General features: G+C 46.4%; 1 protein-coding gene across 3 annotated transcripts in view; it reads right to left on the reverse strand.

The window, feature by feature from the left end:
• Nucleotides 1-15,310, reverse strand: part of LOC126540178 (calcitonin gene-related peptide type 1 receptor-like) — a 192,096-nt gene that overhangs the window by 50,727 nt on the left and 126,059 nt on the right. For all 3 annotated transcript variants that reach the window (XM_055075855.1, XM_050186965.2, XM_050186963.3), the window contains exons 2-3: nt 12,700-12,755; nt 10,043-10,181 (exon numbers count right to left, since the gene is read on the reverse strand). In XM_055075855.1, the coding sequence (XP_054931830.1) occupies nt 10,043-10,181; nt 12,700-12,732 (172 nt within the window). In that variant the 5' untranslated portion in view covers nt 12,733-12,755. The remainder of the gene's footprint in view (nt 1-10,042; nt 10,182-12,699; nt 12,756-15,310) is intronic.

The following is a 15,310-nucleotide window of genomic DNA, read 5'->3' on the forward strand; positions in this document are numbered from 1 at the left end:
CGAATGACAAAAAATATGGCTGCGTGAGCCAACGTTCTGGTTCACTTGAGCCAGCCACGCAGAGATCAAAATTTTCGCAAGTAGCATTGTTCAAAAAACGTAGTTGATACAAGAGTTCATCTTGAGAAAATTTTTTTTCTGTCGCTGATAGGGGGTCCTGTCGTGGATAGCATCGGGATTTGCCATGTGGGTTGATAATATGTAGGAAACCACCACGCATCTGCCGACGTCTTTTCACGAAAGCAGGTTTTCCTACTGGTTTTATTTTCCTTGTTTGTGCGCGTGCGTCTTGTACCGTTCAGGAATTGCGATTCCTTGTAGTAAATATTGAATGGACGGCATGATGATGATGGAGGTTTATTAATATCCCCTTCCCTTTCAAACGGGGCGGCGACAAATTGATACCTATACCTGCTTGATTTAATCAGCTATACTGCGTTCTATGGTGGTCGAGCAAGCTAGCTTGGCGTCGCAGACCCTAGTGCATCGGCCTTGTGCTATCTAAAAGGCGATGTGGCCATATATGTTTTTCATTCTAACACTTTTGTATACATCTCCATAATCATTTTTTTCCTCAAAACTTATCCATCTAACTGGTATCGCTGTGAATACCTGTAACGGATGTGGTCGTGTAAATGTTTTACCTGCTTTCTTTTTTTTCCAGCTTAAAAGTGGCGCGCGCCCTCAAGCGGTCACCGGTGAGGCTTTATGGGAACGGAGCGTTCTCCGTCATCAGATTCACCCACGTAGGGTGTGTCTCACCTAAGTAAAGTCAAACATTTCTTCTACTGTCTTAGCCAGCCATACACTACCGACGTCTCATCGCAGTCGGTGAGCCGAGTGCATCTGTTCTCGGAAACCCGCTTTTCTCCCCACCGTGTATGTGCAGTGAACCTCACCACCTGGTTTTGAACCCGCCATGGTTGCTGAGTGGCTATGGTGTTGGGCTGCTGAGCACGAGGTCGCGGGATCAAATCCCGGCCACGGCGGCCACATTTCGATGGGGATGAAGTGCGAAAACACCCGCGCGCACTTTAGGTGCAGCTACAGCTTTAGGTGCACGTTAAAGAACCACAGGTGGTCAAACTTTCCGGAGCCCTCCACTACGGCGTGCCTCATAATCAGAAAGTGGTTTTGGCACGTAAAACCCCATAATTTAATTTAGCCTGGTTTTGGTAGATAGATGCAACGCTCCAGTGAAGACAGTGGCACGTCATCAGAACAAGAAGTAGAATAGTGTTTGCCTGAGCTCGTGTGTTGCACATAGCACAATTGGTTTCCAGCAGAACATATCGACACGGACAGAAAGGGACGACGACACCCACTGGACTAGCAACTTAATGTTTATTATTGGTTTCCCACACTTCTATCACACAAGACGCGTAAATGCCCACAAAGAAAACATTCCCTTCAGACTCATCGTGTCGGAAAGGAACACGTGGCAGGCACAAGTTTCAACGTATCTCGCAATGCAGTTTCCGCGACTCGACGTCAGTGACCCATACAAGATTGAAATCTCGGTAGCTTTCGTATACTACCTTCACTGTAATGATTCCGTGATATAGGCAGCGTTTTCTGTCGGCATTCTAGACATGTATTATTCCGTCCGCCATTCAAGTATGCTGGCGGTGCTACGAGCAACAATCGAGGCGAAATGCTTTGTACAATTCCAGAAAAATGCTGGCGTTTCCTTGGACACTTTCCTCGAGTTCCTATCCTCTTGTCTCAATGCACCTGTCATTTTTGTTGGAGAACAACACTACATTCGGAGAGGTTGAGTCTGCATTGGCTCACGAGTCGCACCGTACTTGTGGGACCTTTTCCTCGCAGCAGTGGGTACAAGAATTGAGGATGTCTGAACATACAACAACGGTCTAGCAATCATTCGCTACGTGGATGACTTTCTGGTGTTGTGCAATACAGTTGATGAGCTAGAACTAAGCATGTGCAGGGAAAGTGTCCCGACCACTTTTCATGAAGCATGTGCGGATTTAAACTTCACCTTTGAAATCCCAGAAAGGAAGAAAAATAAGTTTCTTGATTTAGTTATCACTTTCAAAAACCAGCACACATGCTGGAAGTACGCAACCCGCTCTTGCGACTGGTTCCTGCCGTACGTTTTTGACCATCCCAAGAATGTAAAACGAGCCCTCGATAGCACGGTGCCACAGGCCGCCCTAAAGAAGTTGTGTCATCACGTAATGGAAAAGAGCTTCCTACACCATGTAGCCAGGCTCAACAACGCTGGCTATATCAAAGGCCTGCTTACAGCGGTCGCCGAAGGGTTGCTCAAGAAGACGAGACTCTCGAATATCATGGTTGAACAAGAAGAAAACATTCCACAGAAAAAGAAAGGTCGCCGTTGTGCTTTATGTACACGGTCTAACTCACAAGCTAAAGAAGATAGCCGGAAAGGACGGCATCACGGTTGTATGTTCAGCACCAAACAATGCGTATTCAACGTGTGCACAAGTCAATAACGGCTAGGAAAGTGGGAAATGCGCAATAAACCACTTGAAGAAGCGCACTACCTGCATGACAGGGGTGATATATGATATACGTTTATCATGACACCAACAATATATAGGACAAGTAGGAAGGTTGACAGCATGTTGACAGGCAGGTTGACAGCAATGACAGCACAACAGTGCATGCATCATGTTTGGAAGGAATCTCCGCTGGGCATCCGCTTTTCATCATCGCCAGCACCATTGCACCGTTTCAGTTCACGACGTCAAGTTTTTTTTTTTTTTTTTTTGAGAAGTAACAACAAGCTGACGCGCGAAATATTAGAAGACATGATCACTGACAGAAGCGGGTAATTTTGCATTAGTACACCATCAATACTACTAACAGAAAAAGAAAGGGGCTACTTGCGCAAAGACGATATTTCAGCCTCAGGGTTGGATAATAGGCATGACTAAACACAAAAACCAAGAAAGGCGCATTGGCTGTCTTGGGCTATCAAAGTGTGGGAAATCAATAATGAACATTCAGTTGCTAGCCCAGCATGTGCTGTCGTCCCTTTCTTTCCTTGTCAGTACGTTCTGCTGGAAACAAAATGTTGAACAAGGAGTAGGTTTTACACGAGCACTTTCGGTTCTTGTGCGCGGGGACATTCCAACAGCAATCACCTTTAATGCGACTGGGCTCGAAAACAGTTTCCCGTGGGGCTTTTAACCGTATGTCTGAACCAACGGAATATGCCTAGTGCAGGTTAGAATAGCGAAAATGTGATTTTGAAGGGATATCTGTGAATGTGTCTTTCAACACGTTTTGACAGGTTACCAGGGACAACCGAGGGATGGCCTGTAAACAATGAGTGCCTCGCGCGGTTTCCTTTTAAGCGTGCGCAGAAAAATACGCTTGGTGTATACCGCTTACAACTACGCGAATAAGTCTCCACGAGTATATTGTTTAATTGCAAAAACATTAGAGAGCACACTGTTTCAGAAAACACTCCGCAACCCTGATTCATTGCAGTAGCCGTCTGCTAATGTTAACATGCCTAGCTCATGTTTCGCGGGCAGCTAACTTATCAGACATTTCTCATGTAGCAGTAGTTGCACCGGCAAATATAGGCAGAGAACACGCAAAAAGAAAGAAATCGTCAGCTTCTGACCCTACAGGTTTCTGTGCATAGAACCAGCGTGCCCAGAAGGCGCGACCATAGAGAAAATGGCGCGACTGAGAAATTTCGTGTGCGTTCAAGAGCGGCGCGAGTTCGGGCTGGTTTGCGTCGCTAAACTCACGCACTCGGATACACACAGAGATACACACAGAGACCGATACACACAGAGACCGATCAAAGCACGCGGTTCTCCGAACCTTTCGATGGGAAGCGGGCTCGTAGTGGCAGCCCACGGCGACCGGGCAATCTAGCTACACACGCAGCAGAAGGCCTCAAGAACCGAAATTGACCCTCAAACTTCTCCTAAAGCCCTTGGCGCCAGAGGTGGCGCTCACTTTTCTGAGGTCCACTGAATGCAAGCACAACCTTCCGATTTTCGCTTTGTCGTTTTCTCAGTCGCTCGGTTATGGCATATACCCATACCGGGGGATTGACCAGGATTGGGCAGATACGCAGTGACAGATTACCAGTCTTGATAGACACATTTGTCCGAGTGGTTTACTATTCGGGCACACACTAAGTGGTGCATACCCAGGTGCACAAGTTGTGGCTTGAAAGAGGTTAGCTACATACCTACAGTACCTTAACGTTGATATATTTCCCTAAACCTGCTAGTTCCATTAAAAATATCCTCTTCGATGTCTTGTATTCTTGAAATCACTTGTCGAGTGCTACGAAGCTGGGCCAAATAGCAATGCGAAAGCATTACACGGCTCATGAGGCGGAAAATCGCATGACCACATGATGGTGCAAAAGCCGACGAACCCCCACCTTTGGTGGAACTTGAACTGAAGAGTAGCCATCCTGGCGACCTAGGAAGAGGTGGGCGGATCGTAATACTGCTTCAGCCGGTCAATGTGCACAGTCTCTCGCCCCCGACGACGCAGATCGGGAGATGGCGATACGGGTTCGACCACGTAGTTCACTGGTGATGTTTGTGCTACCACGCGGTAGGGCCCGTTGTACTTCGGGAGGACCTTGGACGAAAGGCCAGGAGGCGGGACCCAAAGCGACACGAGCCACGCGAGGACCCGAAGCAACAGGCGGGACCCAAAGCCACACGAGTGAGTCGACGGGGAAGGGGTGAGGGGGAGGATTGAGGTCATGGCGGTCTTTTGGCGGCACTGTTGAGCAGACGTCAAAGAACGGGCCAGTTGTCGGCATTTCTCCGCGTGCTAAGCAACCGCAGAAACAGGTGAGCAATCAGCAGGGTCCGGCCGGTACGGGAGAACCGTATCAACGGTGCAGGAGGGATGGCGGCCATAAAGCAGAAAGAATGGTGGGAAACCGGGAGTGGCTTGAGAGGCATTGCTATATGCGTAAGTGACGAACGGAAGTACAAGATCCCAGTTGGAGTGGTCAGATGCAACATACATTGATAGCATCTCACCAAGAGTTCTGTTGAATCGTTCTGTTAAGCCATTGGTCTGTGCATGATAAGCAGTAGTAGTGCGGTGCATAATTTGGCATTCAGATAGGAGCGATTGCAGGACGTCCGAGAGGAATACGTGGCCCCGATCGCTCAACAGTTCACGAGGTGCGCCATGGCGGAGAACGAAGTTGTTTAGAATGAACGAGGCGATGTCTTTTGCTGATGCGGCAGGCAAGGCGGCGGTTTCAGCATACCGTGTCAAATGATCTACGGTGACAACAATCCATCGCTTACCAGCGCCAGTAGATGGAAGAGGCCCGTATGTATCAATGCCGACACGGTCAAATGGCTGAGCTGGGCAGCGAAGTGGTTGGAGAGGTGCGGTGGAGAAATGCGGGACACATTTGTGTCGCTGGCAGGCAGTGCAGGAGCGTACGTATTTGTGGACGAAGGTGTACATCCCTCGCCAATAATACCGTAGGCGAAGCCGTGTGTAGGTTTTTGACACTCCGCCGTGACCACACTGCGGGGCAGAATGAAAAGCGGAGCATAAATCTTGTCGTAGGTAGCGAGGCACTACTAAGAGCCATTTGCGGCCGTCATTGTGGTAGTTGCGCCGATAAAAAAGTCCGTCGCGGATTCTGAAATGCTGCGCCTGTCGGCGTAACGCTCGAGGTGCCGAAGTTGCCGGAGGATTTGACAAAAAGTCGAATATCATGATGATCCATGGGTCTTTTCGTTGCTCCGATGCCATGTCCAGGATGTCAAGTGGTGTCATGTCTGTAGGTAGAATTGCTGCTGTCTGAAGTAACTGGGGAGCGCAAGAGGGCATCGGCGTCAGAGTGTTTGCGTCCAGAGCGATAGACGACACGGATATCATATTCCTGGATTCGGAGGGCCCACCGAGCGAGGCGGCCCGACGGGTCTTTTAGGTTGGACAACCAGCAAAGAGTGTGATGATCCGTCACCACGTCAAAACGTCGACCGTAGAGATATGGACGAAATTTTTGAAGAGCCCATACGATAGCCAGGCAGTCTTTTTCTGTTACTGAGTAATTGGCCTCAGGTTTTGTGAGGGCACGACTGGCATAAGCGACTACGTATTCGGCATTAGTGTTCTTGCGTTGTGCGAGCACGGCACCAAGGCCGACACACTGGCGCCAGTGTGAAGCTCTGTAGGTGTACTTGGATGAAATTGGCGCAAGACTGGCGGAGACGTTAGTAGGTGACGAAGTGTCGTAAAGGCATCATCAGAGGCTTCCGACCAAGGAGAAAGTTCATTGTCACCTTGGAGAAGTTGGTTTAGTGGTGCGATCACAGTAGCGAAATTGCGAACGAAACGTCGAAAATAGAAGCATAGGCCAATGAAGCTGCGTTGTGCTTTCAAGTTAGTGGGCTTCGGAAATTCAGATACGGCGCGAAGTTTAGCAGGATCAGGAAGAATTCCTTCTGTAGAGACAACGTGGCCTAATATAGTCAGTTTTCGAGCTGCAAATCGGCACTTTTTTTATGTTAAGCTGGAGACCAGCATTCCGGAGACAGGTGAAAACTTGATGTAAACGCCGAAGATGGGTCGGAAAATCAGGGGAAAAGGTGACAACGTCGTCGAGGTAGCAGAGGCAAGTATGCCATTTCAGGCCGCGTAGGATGCCGTCCATCATACGTTCGAAGGTGGCGGGTGCATTGCACAGACCGAACGGCATTACAGTGACTTCATACAAGCCGTCCGGGGTAAAGGGGGGTTTATTCGGATCGTAGAGCAGCAGCTACAAACTCAGCACTAGCAGGTAGGGCGCAGCCAGCGAATGAACTGGGTACGAGCCACGCGATGGCAACGGGGCTTTTGAGCCTGCCGAACTTCTTCATCACAGAACCCACGACCTTCGGCGTTAATTAAGGCGAAGTTAACTAAGGTGCAGCTTTTAAAGGTACATTTATATTTCAAAAATAAATTATGGGTTTTTACTTGCTAAAACCACTTTCTGATGAGGAGGCACGCCGTAGTGGGGGACTCCGAAAATTTGGACGACCTGGGGTTCCATAACGTGCACATAAATCTAAGCACACAACTGTTTTCACCCCCATCGAAATGCAGCCGCCGCGGCCGGAATGCTATGCCGCGACGTCGTGCTTAGCAGCCCAACACCATAGCCACTAAGCAACCACGGCGGGTTATACTTAATTAAGGTACTCGAACCCACGACCTTTGTTGGAAGTCTAGTCGCGACCTTTGGTGGGAGCCGAGCCCACGACTTTCGGTGTTAATCAGGGCGAAGTTCGTTAAGATGCAACTAATTATGGCGCAGTTAAATATTGCCTACGAACCCACAACCTTCGTTGTTAGTCGAACCCTTGACCATTGGTGTTAAGACGAAGTTAAGAGAAGCGAAAGAGCCTAGGCATCGTGCTGTAGTCGCAATGCTTTCGCATTCATCCACGTAAGGCGTCAGGAAGTGCTACTTCAATATGTATATATATATATATAAACGAGAAGAAAGGGGGTTAACCGAGGGGTCCGATTTTTATTAGTCATATCATGAAAAGCCAACAAACAGTGACGCCAAGGGCAACATAGGGGAAATTACTTTGCTTAATAAATGAAGTAAAGAAACGATACATTAATTTAAATTAAATTTGATGAAAAAAACAACTTGCCGCAGTTGGAAACCGAACCCACAACATCAACTCCCAGGGTTCTACTATTACACATAAATACCCAAGAAAAGTGGATGGGGAAACAGTGTCGCGGTAGCTCAATTGGTAGAGCATCGCACGACGCGAAATGCGAAGGTTGTGGGTTCGGTTCCCACCTGCGGCAAGTTGTTTTTTTCATCCAATTTAATTTCAATTAATGTATCGTTTCTTTACTTCATTTATTAAGCAGAAGTAATTTCCCCTATGTTGTCCTTGGCGTCAGTGTTTGTTGGCTTCTCATGATATGACTACATATATATATATATATATATATATATATATATATATATATATTGTTCGCAAGTGATCTTTGCCACTGTCCGGCCGCCTTCGCGAATAATATGCCCAGAATCAGGATTAGCTGTCATGCGCTCTTAATACGAATTCCAACCTAAGAGCTTCTTGTCGTGCATTTCTTATTGGCACGTGACGTTTCATATATGAAATCGGCGCATATCAAATGTCAACTTTCTAAGCAACTAAAACGCAGTCACCTTTGAGATTGCAGAACGTAGGTATCTTTTATCGGAGGTAATTTTGATACCGTAAAGGAGCGGAAATGCTCACCAGGGAAGACGGATGCACGTTGTGAGACTGTGGTAGACGGTACGTGTACCATTGTATAGAAGGCGAGATTGCAGGAGACATGGTATTTTGCATTGGAATGCTGCGCAAGTCCACATTGTGTAAGGAGTGTCTGCTTCAACTGCTAGAACGGCGTCGCTCGGAGGTATCTCCACCCGTCGTACGTGCGGTGGGTTGCTAGTATCGGTGACAGCATGGCAAATGTAATCCCGGCAAAGGAGCGCCCGAAGCACAACCGTCTGCGTCGTCGACAAAAGACTCCCTAGAGATCATATGTGCGATAAGCTTATAGCGCTGGCTCCAGCACGGAATAACTTTAAATAGGCACCCTGCACTGTTCAGAAGTCGCTACGAGGTTTCGTTTTTCGCCCCAGCGTCGCCGAGTACGGCCGCTTCGAGGCGATGCAAACGCTACGCGTTCCGAACGATGGCGGCTAACTTTTTGTCGCTCGTCCGAGTGCTACCCACTGCGCTTTGGTCAGATAAAGCTCAGGATACTTAGCGCTTGTGATATCGGTCGCGAACATGTGCGGTCACAGGCAGGGCCTGCGCCCTTCAAAATTTTCACAAATCGAGTACTCTTGCTTCGTGATAAGCGATAAAAAGTGTAACTGCGAATGCACGCAGCGTCTCCCCCGTTTTGCTTCGGCCACTCGTTAGGCCTTGCGTTCTGGCGCTGCTGCCAACTCTGAAAAGCTTCTGCGGAAGGGGCCTATTCACATGTACGGACTCTTAGACAAATGTACACCCTTTGGGTCGTATCTGGCAAGGCAACGATTATCGTCATCTGTCTTGCTTGCGTTTCCTTTCTTGAAGACGCTGCCCTTACTACTTTCCTGTCGAGAATGCCCTGTCATGCTGATAACGCGCAGGCGTTTCGTGACTTGGAAGTACCGGGCTCGCAGCGTTAAAGAAGGGAAAGGCGGACAAGACAGATAACGATTGTCGTTGTGCGGCAGGGACCCGCCGTGGTTGCTCAGTGGCTATGGTGTTGGGCCGCTGAGCACGAGGTCGCGGGATCCAATCGCGGCCGCGGTGGCCGCATTTCGATGGGGACGAAAACACCCGCGTACTTAGATTTAGGTGCACGTTGAAGAACCCCTGGTGGTCAAAATTTCCAGAGTCCTCCACTACGGCGTACCTCATAATCAGAAAGTGGTTTGGCACGTAAAACCCCATGATTTAATTTTTTAGTGCGGCAAGATACAATCCAAACGGTGTAATTTTGCTTAAGGGTCTAGTCGCTTGCCTCCGCATAATTGATTAAATTGTGGGGTTTTGCGTGCCGAAACCACTTTCTGGTTATAAGGCACGCCGTAGTTGGGGACTTTGGAAATTTCGACCACCTGTGGTTCTTTCACGTGCACATAAATCTAAGTAGGCGGGTGTTTTCGCATTTCACCCGATAGAAATGCGACCGCCGTGGCCAGGATTCGATCCCACGACCTCGTGCTCAGCAGCGCAACACCACAGCCACTGAGCAGCCACGGTGGGTTGGCCGCCGCAGAATTTCACTAGTCTATGGCGCAGAGATCACGCGCAAACTGCACCTTATGGCACCTACAGGCAATAAGTAAGGGTAATGGTTCTTAAATTAAATTGCTTCTAGATGTTAGAAGCTATTAAGTGCAGCGGTCTCCTTGCTCACTCACAGGCAAGAATAAATCGGCAACCATATTCTATGAAGCTGTCTCGCAAGCTTCCCCTCCCCCCTTTTTTTTTTTTTTGCTCGAGGACTGAGCTCAGAGGATCCCACTCACCGGTGTCGTTCTTGTTACGAGAGTCATAGAATGCCCGCTGCTCGCATTCCCGCAGTGCTTTCAGTTGGGAGAACACCCTCTCAGCACGGGTGCCCTGCGCGCTAGGGCTGCACCAGGGCAGCAGGCAGGCCGACACCAGCTGCACCAGTGCAGGAAGGAAAGTAGACAAATGCGATTGACACCCAGAGGCACCTTATAATATTATTATTATTATTATTATTATTATTATTATTATTATTATTATTATTATTATTATTATTGCTGTTTTTGTTGTTGTTGTTGTTGCACCAGGAGTGGTAGTACGTACGTGTGAGGGAAATATTGAAGTATTCCTTTTAATTTTTCATTTTATCCTATATCTAATTTATACTTCAGTTTAAGTACGAATTTTACAGTTTAATTTAATATACGAACATATTAGTGACGTAATCATGCAGCTCATGTGCACATGATTACATCCAAGAATTGGGACACCGCCTATGAGATAAGCCCGCGCTGAACAACGCGAATTCTTTTGCTGGTGTCAGAAGATTAACGACGAAACGTAGTTACTGTAAATTTGTGCCGGCGATTTAGCAAGAAAGAAAAATGTTCAGGTTAACACTGAAAACTAGCTTATCCAGAGCCTTTGCGGCCTAAATATATTGTTCTGTTTAAGAACTACAAGTCTGTCTGTCATTGTGGCGACAATACTTTGTGACGCAACAACAACCGCCTGCCGTATGTTTTGCAAAAACACGGCCACCACAAAGCATTCGCGTCTTTCTCTGGCACAAAAGTATCAGTTTCTATACATTTTCCTAAACTCTTCACAGCAGCAAACAGCAAATGCTTCTTTAATATTTCCTTTGCAGCCCACTAAAATATTATCAGCCGACATATACATTTCCTGCCTGTCCGGGCGTGGGTCGATATTGGCGTACGATGAAGGTTTTGTGATAAATATTTAATACAGTCAGATTGGATGTATTGATGTGTCTTTTGTCTACCGTTTGTATATTGCATGGAATACCCTTCTAATGAACTAGTGTAGAGTAGTACCTTTTGGATGTAGGTAATGTAAGGCATGTATGTAAACTGCGCTACAACAAGCCCTCTGTGGCGGATGGCCTGCGTCAGTAGGCCCACTGACTCTATTTCAGTTCGCTGTAAGGCTTCTAATAAGCCATTTGTATGGTTTCATGAACTTTCAGGCTAGTTCTCCGAGCATTTAGTTTCTTTTACAATTTTCAAGACAACAAACTGTATTTCTCTGGTGCGCACAACAGCCTGAAGAACATGGTTAAGCTATCAAGAATTTATACAAAACAGCAAAATTTTCAGCTTCTACACATCACAAACAGCACCAATGATGATAATGATGATGATGATGCTAGCCACTAATGACGATGTTTTAATATGTAACACAAGACCCAATGGGAGACCTTCCACTAACCGGGTAGCAGTAGGAAAAGAAAAGAAGCAAACGCAAATGCAAAGCAAACAGATCATGGGTGAAATAAAGCAATGTGTAATAAAACAGGAAGCCTCACAGGTAACAAAAAAGAAAGAAATCGTGGCGGAGAAAAGAGAGAATGTGAGAAAGGGAATAGATATCTTGGATGATCTTTTTCTTTTTTTGCTTTCTGAGCCCCCTGTAGCTCTCATCTTCTTCACATCGCTGCTAATTTACAACTTCTGTAAGGCTCAGTCGCCTTACGCGCGATGCAGTGAGGACCGCTGCTGTACTATTGCATTATTTACCATGAGTAAAGAAGGCGAAGGCACTGCGAACCGCGAGCAGAGTGCGCTTCATCATTGGTTTCTTCTATGCTGCTACTTTGTGGCTCTCGTTCACTCTAGCACGAAGCGAACACATGGCCTGTGAGCAAGCCCTCCTTATTGCGGAAGTGCTTTCCCTACACGTCTAGTGTAGGTCGCAAGTTCGACACCCAGCATCTTGTTTTCTTCATACTGTCATGCGTTATTTGATTAATGTCATGGTAGCATGCTTATGATAATTTTATTTTCTTACGCCCCGGCACATCAAGGCGAAATATCGGCTGTCATACTTCTAGAAACCGTGGCAGCCGGGTACTTGTGCTTGTGTTGACATAATGGTCGTTTATCATTGAGGACGGCACACTTGGCCATGTTGTTCAGCGGCAGCAGCAGCAGCAGCAGAAGCTGTTTCTTGTAAGACATACGAACCGCGCTCCCGACGCAATTTCAATGCATGATGCACTCCAAGTAAGTTTGAAGCCTCTCGGGCTTACGTTATGGCCAAAAAAATATTCATCGCCTATCTTACCTGACAATCCTTTCCGTATACGTCGCGCGCCCGGTAGCTACATGTCATGATCGGGATGCACGTTATTAACGCGACATAGCATTCTTTACAGGAAACTAGCGAGCTCAGAGTACTTAGCAAATGCATGCAACAGAAATGACGATCATCGTTAGGGGACGAGATACGTCCCAAAAAGAGTAAACTTGTTTTTGAATAGACAGTCTTAGTACAACCCGCTCATGGTGCCATTTTGACCCAAACTACTGCATGCTGCCCGGCTAGCGCCAAACATTATTCTCTGATAATTCGATCGATAAGGCACTGGGTACAAGGAAGGCCTTTAGAGGTACCGGTGTATAACAGAAGAAGAAAAGAAAATTCGGCTTACCAACGTGAAGTATAAACGGCAGGAAGCGGTCATAACGCTTGACGGCTTTCCAGGATCTGCAAACATAACGAACAAGAAAGGTTACATGCATGAGCAGTGCGCTCAATTACAGGCAATATTCACGCTGAGTAGTAAATAATAGAGAAGCTTCGTTTAGACAAATTCAAATTACACTTCTATAAGTTTAACACTTGTGTTGTGGGAACCACTGTGCTATATACCGCTGGTTGCGTATAAGTGTATCGATATTTTGGTACCACTTTGACGGTTTCACATTCAGGATTCTCGTCTTGGGATGCTTTGCAAATATGATGCGTTTGTTAATATTACAATGCCTTCCTCAAAAGGAGAATGAAGGGGACGGGGATCGGTGTTTCGTGACTTCATGTCATTCAAAACGTTCATGAATGCGCTCCAAAGTTCTGTCGGGGCTATATGCACGGCACTCTACTCCGTCTTGGGCGAGTTGCTTGTTTTCCCCTGTCTCACTGCGGAACAATTATGTAAAACATCGAATAATTACATACGCGAATGTATACAGCTGTACATACGTTGGAACACCTTCAAAGTCAATTTGTATAATGCGATTTTAGAAAATTGTAGAGTTTACGGAGACTGCCGGATAGCACAAACGCCGATTGCCTCAAAGTAAGCAGGTGGTCGAGGAAGAAAATGTGGGTTTGCCATCGACAGACATCCTATGAGTACCTACGACTGCTATTGTATTTTTATTCTTTCTTGTAGTTGTAACCACGCTATTTAACTCTTCTTGGCCCCATACGCGCATTTAGTAGTGCTATGAATCTAGCTCAAGTACATGTACTTGCGAGGAAATATCTTTATTTTAACAGGTCTAACTCATATATGTACCAATTAATAGACACTCATACATTTATGACGTTCTCTTGAGCCATAATACGCGAACATCTTATGTATCATAGAACGGTAAGCATAAGGACAGCGTGTAGAACTATGAGACAGAAGAAGAATAAAAACACGGGGAAATGATTTAATCCGTACGCACTGATATAAAGAAACTGCGATATGACGAGGCAGTGGGTTCGTTCTTGATCTTCATATTGGAATACATAAATTGTGTGCGAACTGAGACATATTTAGACAGCTAAGGAAACAAGAGTCCCATTTTGTTGCCGTGTGAAAAATTAAATCGGATTATTAAGACAGGAAAATTGAGAAAATTGAGCCTTGCATATGATGAAACAGACAAAACAATTATGCATCCCAATAACTGTATTCATTAAAGGTGTTCTTGAACGTGCTCGAACGCATTGAGGCAAGTTTGTGAAGAGGGCCTCCTGGTGAAACGCGATATCCTGCCAACATTACTGCTAGGACACATCGCTTGCTACACTGAATGTTGAAACGCTGGTGATAACTGGAACAAAAAGTTGTGCACATACGGACACTACAAGCTAGTAAAGGAATTCGAACTTAATGACGGAGTTCTACGCGCCAAGGACATATTTAAGTTGGCTGTGAGGGTGGAATAGTGAATCAAAAGTAAGGTGATCGCTAGATTACTTTGGATTGCCGGCTGTTTATATTTATTAAAGAAGTGTGCCATACGCTGAGACAGTTTTCTTTTTTTATTTACTTACTATGCATTAAAGGCCCCAGAGATGGGACATTACTTGAGGGATGGGCGGTCTTTAACAGAGCAGTGACTCGAGAACAGCCTTGAAGTGATGTGACTTGGAATGGTGCGTGGCGTTCGCAGACAGACTATTCCAGTCCCTTGCTGTTTTCACACACACACACACACACACACACACACACACACACACACACACACACACACACACACACACACACACACACACACACACACACACACACACACACACACACACACACACACACGCACACACACACACACACACACACACACACACACACACACACACACACACACACACACACAAACACGCGCGCGCGCGCACACACACACACACACACAAACACACACACACACAAAAAGAGCGTTATTGAGAGGTAGCCTGCGCCTGCAGAGGATGCACGGCTTTTCTAAGGTTAAAGTGGCTGGACTGGTGATGAGCTGATAATATACTCGCAGCTGAAACAAGTGGCACATGATGAAATTTCTCTGGAAATTGTGATTCCAGATTAGTAAGACCATTGGTACCTTTGGTACTTCCTTCCCATGTGAGGACATCCACCTGAGAAGGTACGTGTGACCCTTAGCTTAGCAGCAGAACCCAAAATGACTTTTCTACCGCAGCTAGTACCGGGAGGTTGGGAAAATAACCTCCACCGAGTAGGACTTGCGGCATTATTGTTTTTTTCATTTTTACTCAAATTCTCATTATTTCGTATGAAAATAGATATTGGTTCAACTTTTCAACTTCGTTCTGCCGCTACGGGAGCTCTCGGGTACGCGATTTTGTCTCGATCATCGTCATCGTCATGCTTTAAGGCAATGTCTTAGTAACAAATAAAAAATTAATAGAAGCCTATGAGTACCACAAAAACAAGACCGTTATTTTAACTCGTAGTCCGCTATTACATGAACGACTCGTTTCTCAAACTGGGGCAAACCGTACCATCTAACGGCCTTTGAATAAAATAAAAA

This window comes from Dermacentor andersoni, chromosome 2, assembly GCF_023375885.2.
Source record: "Dermacentor andersoni chromosome 2, qqDerAnde1_hic_scaffold, whole genome shotgun sequence".
Lineage (NCBI taxonomy): Eukaryota > Metazoa > Arthropoda > Arachnida > Ixodida > Ixodidae > Dermacentor > Dermacentor andersoni.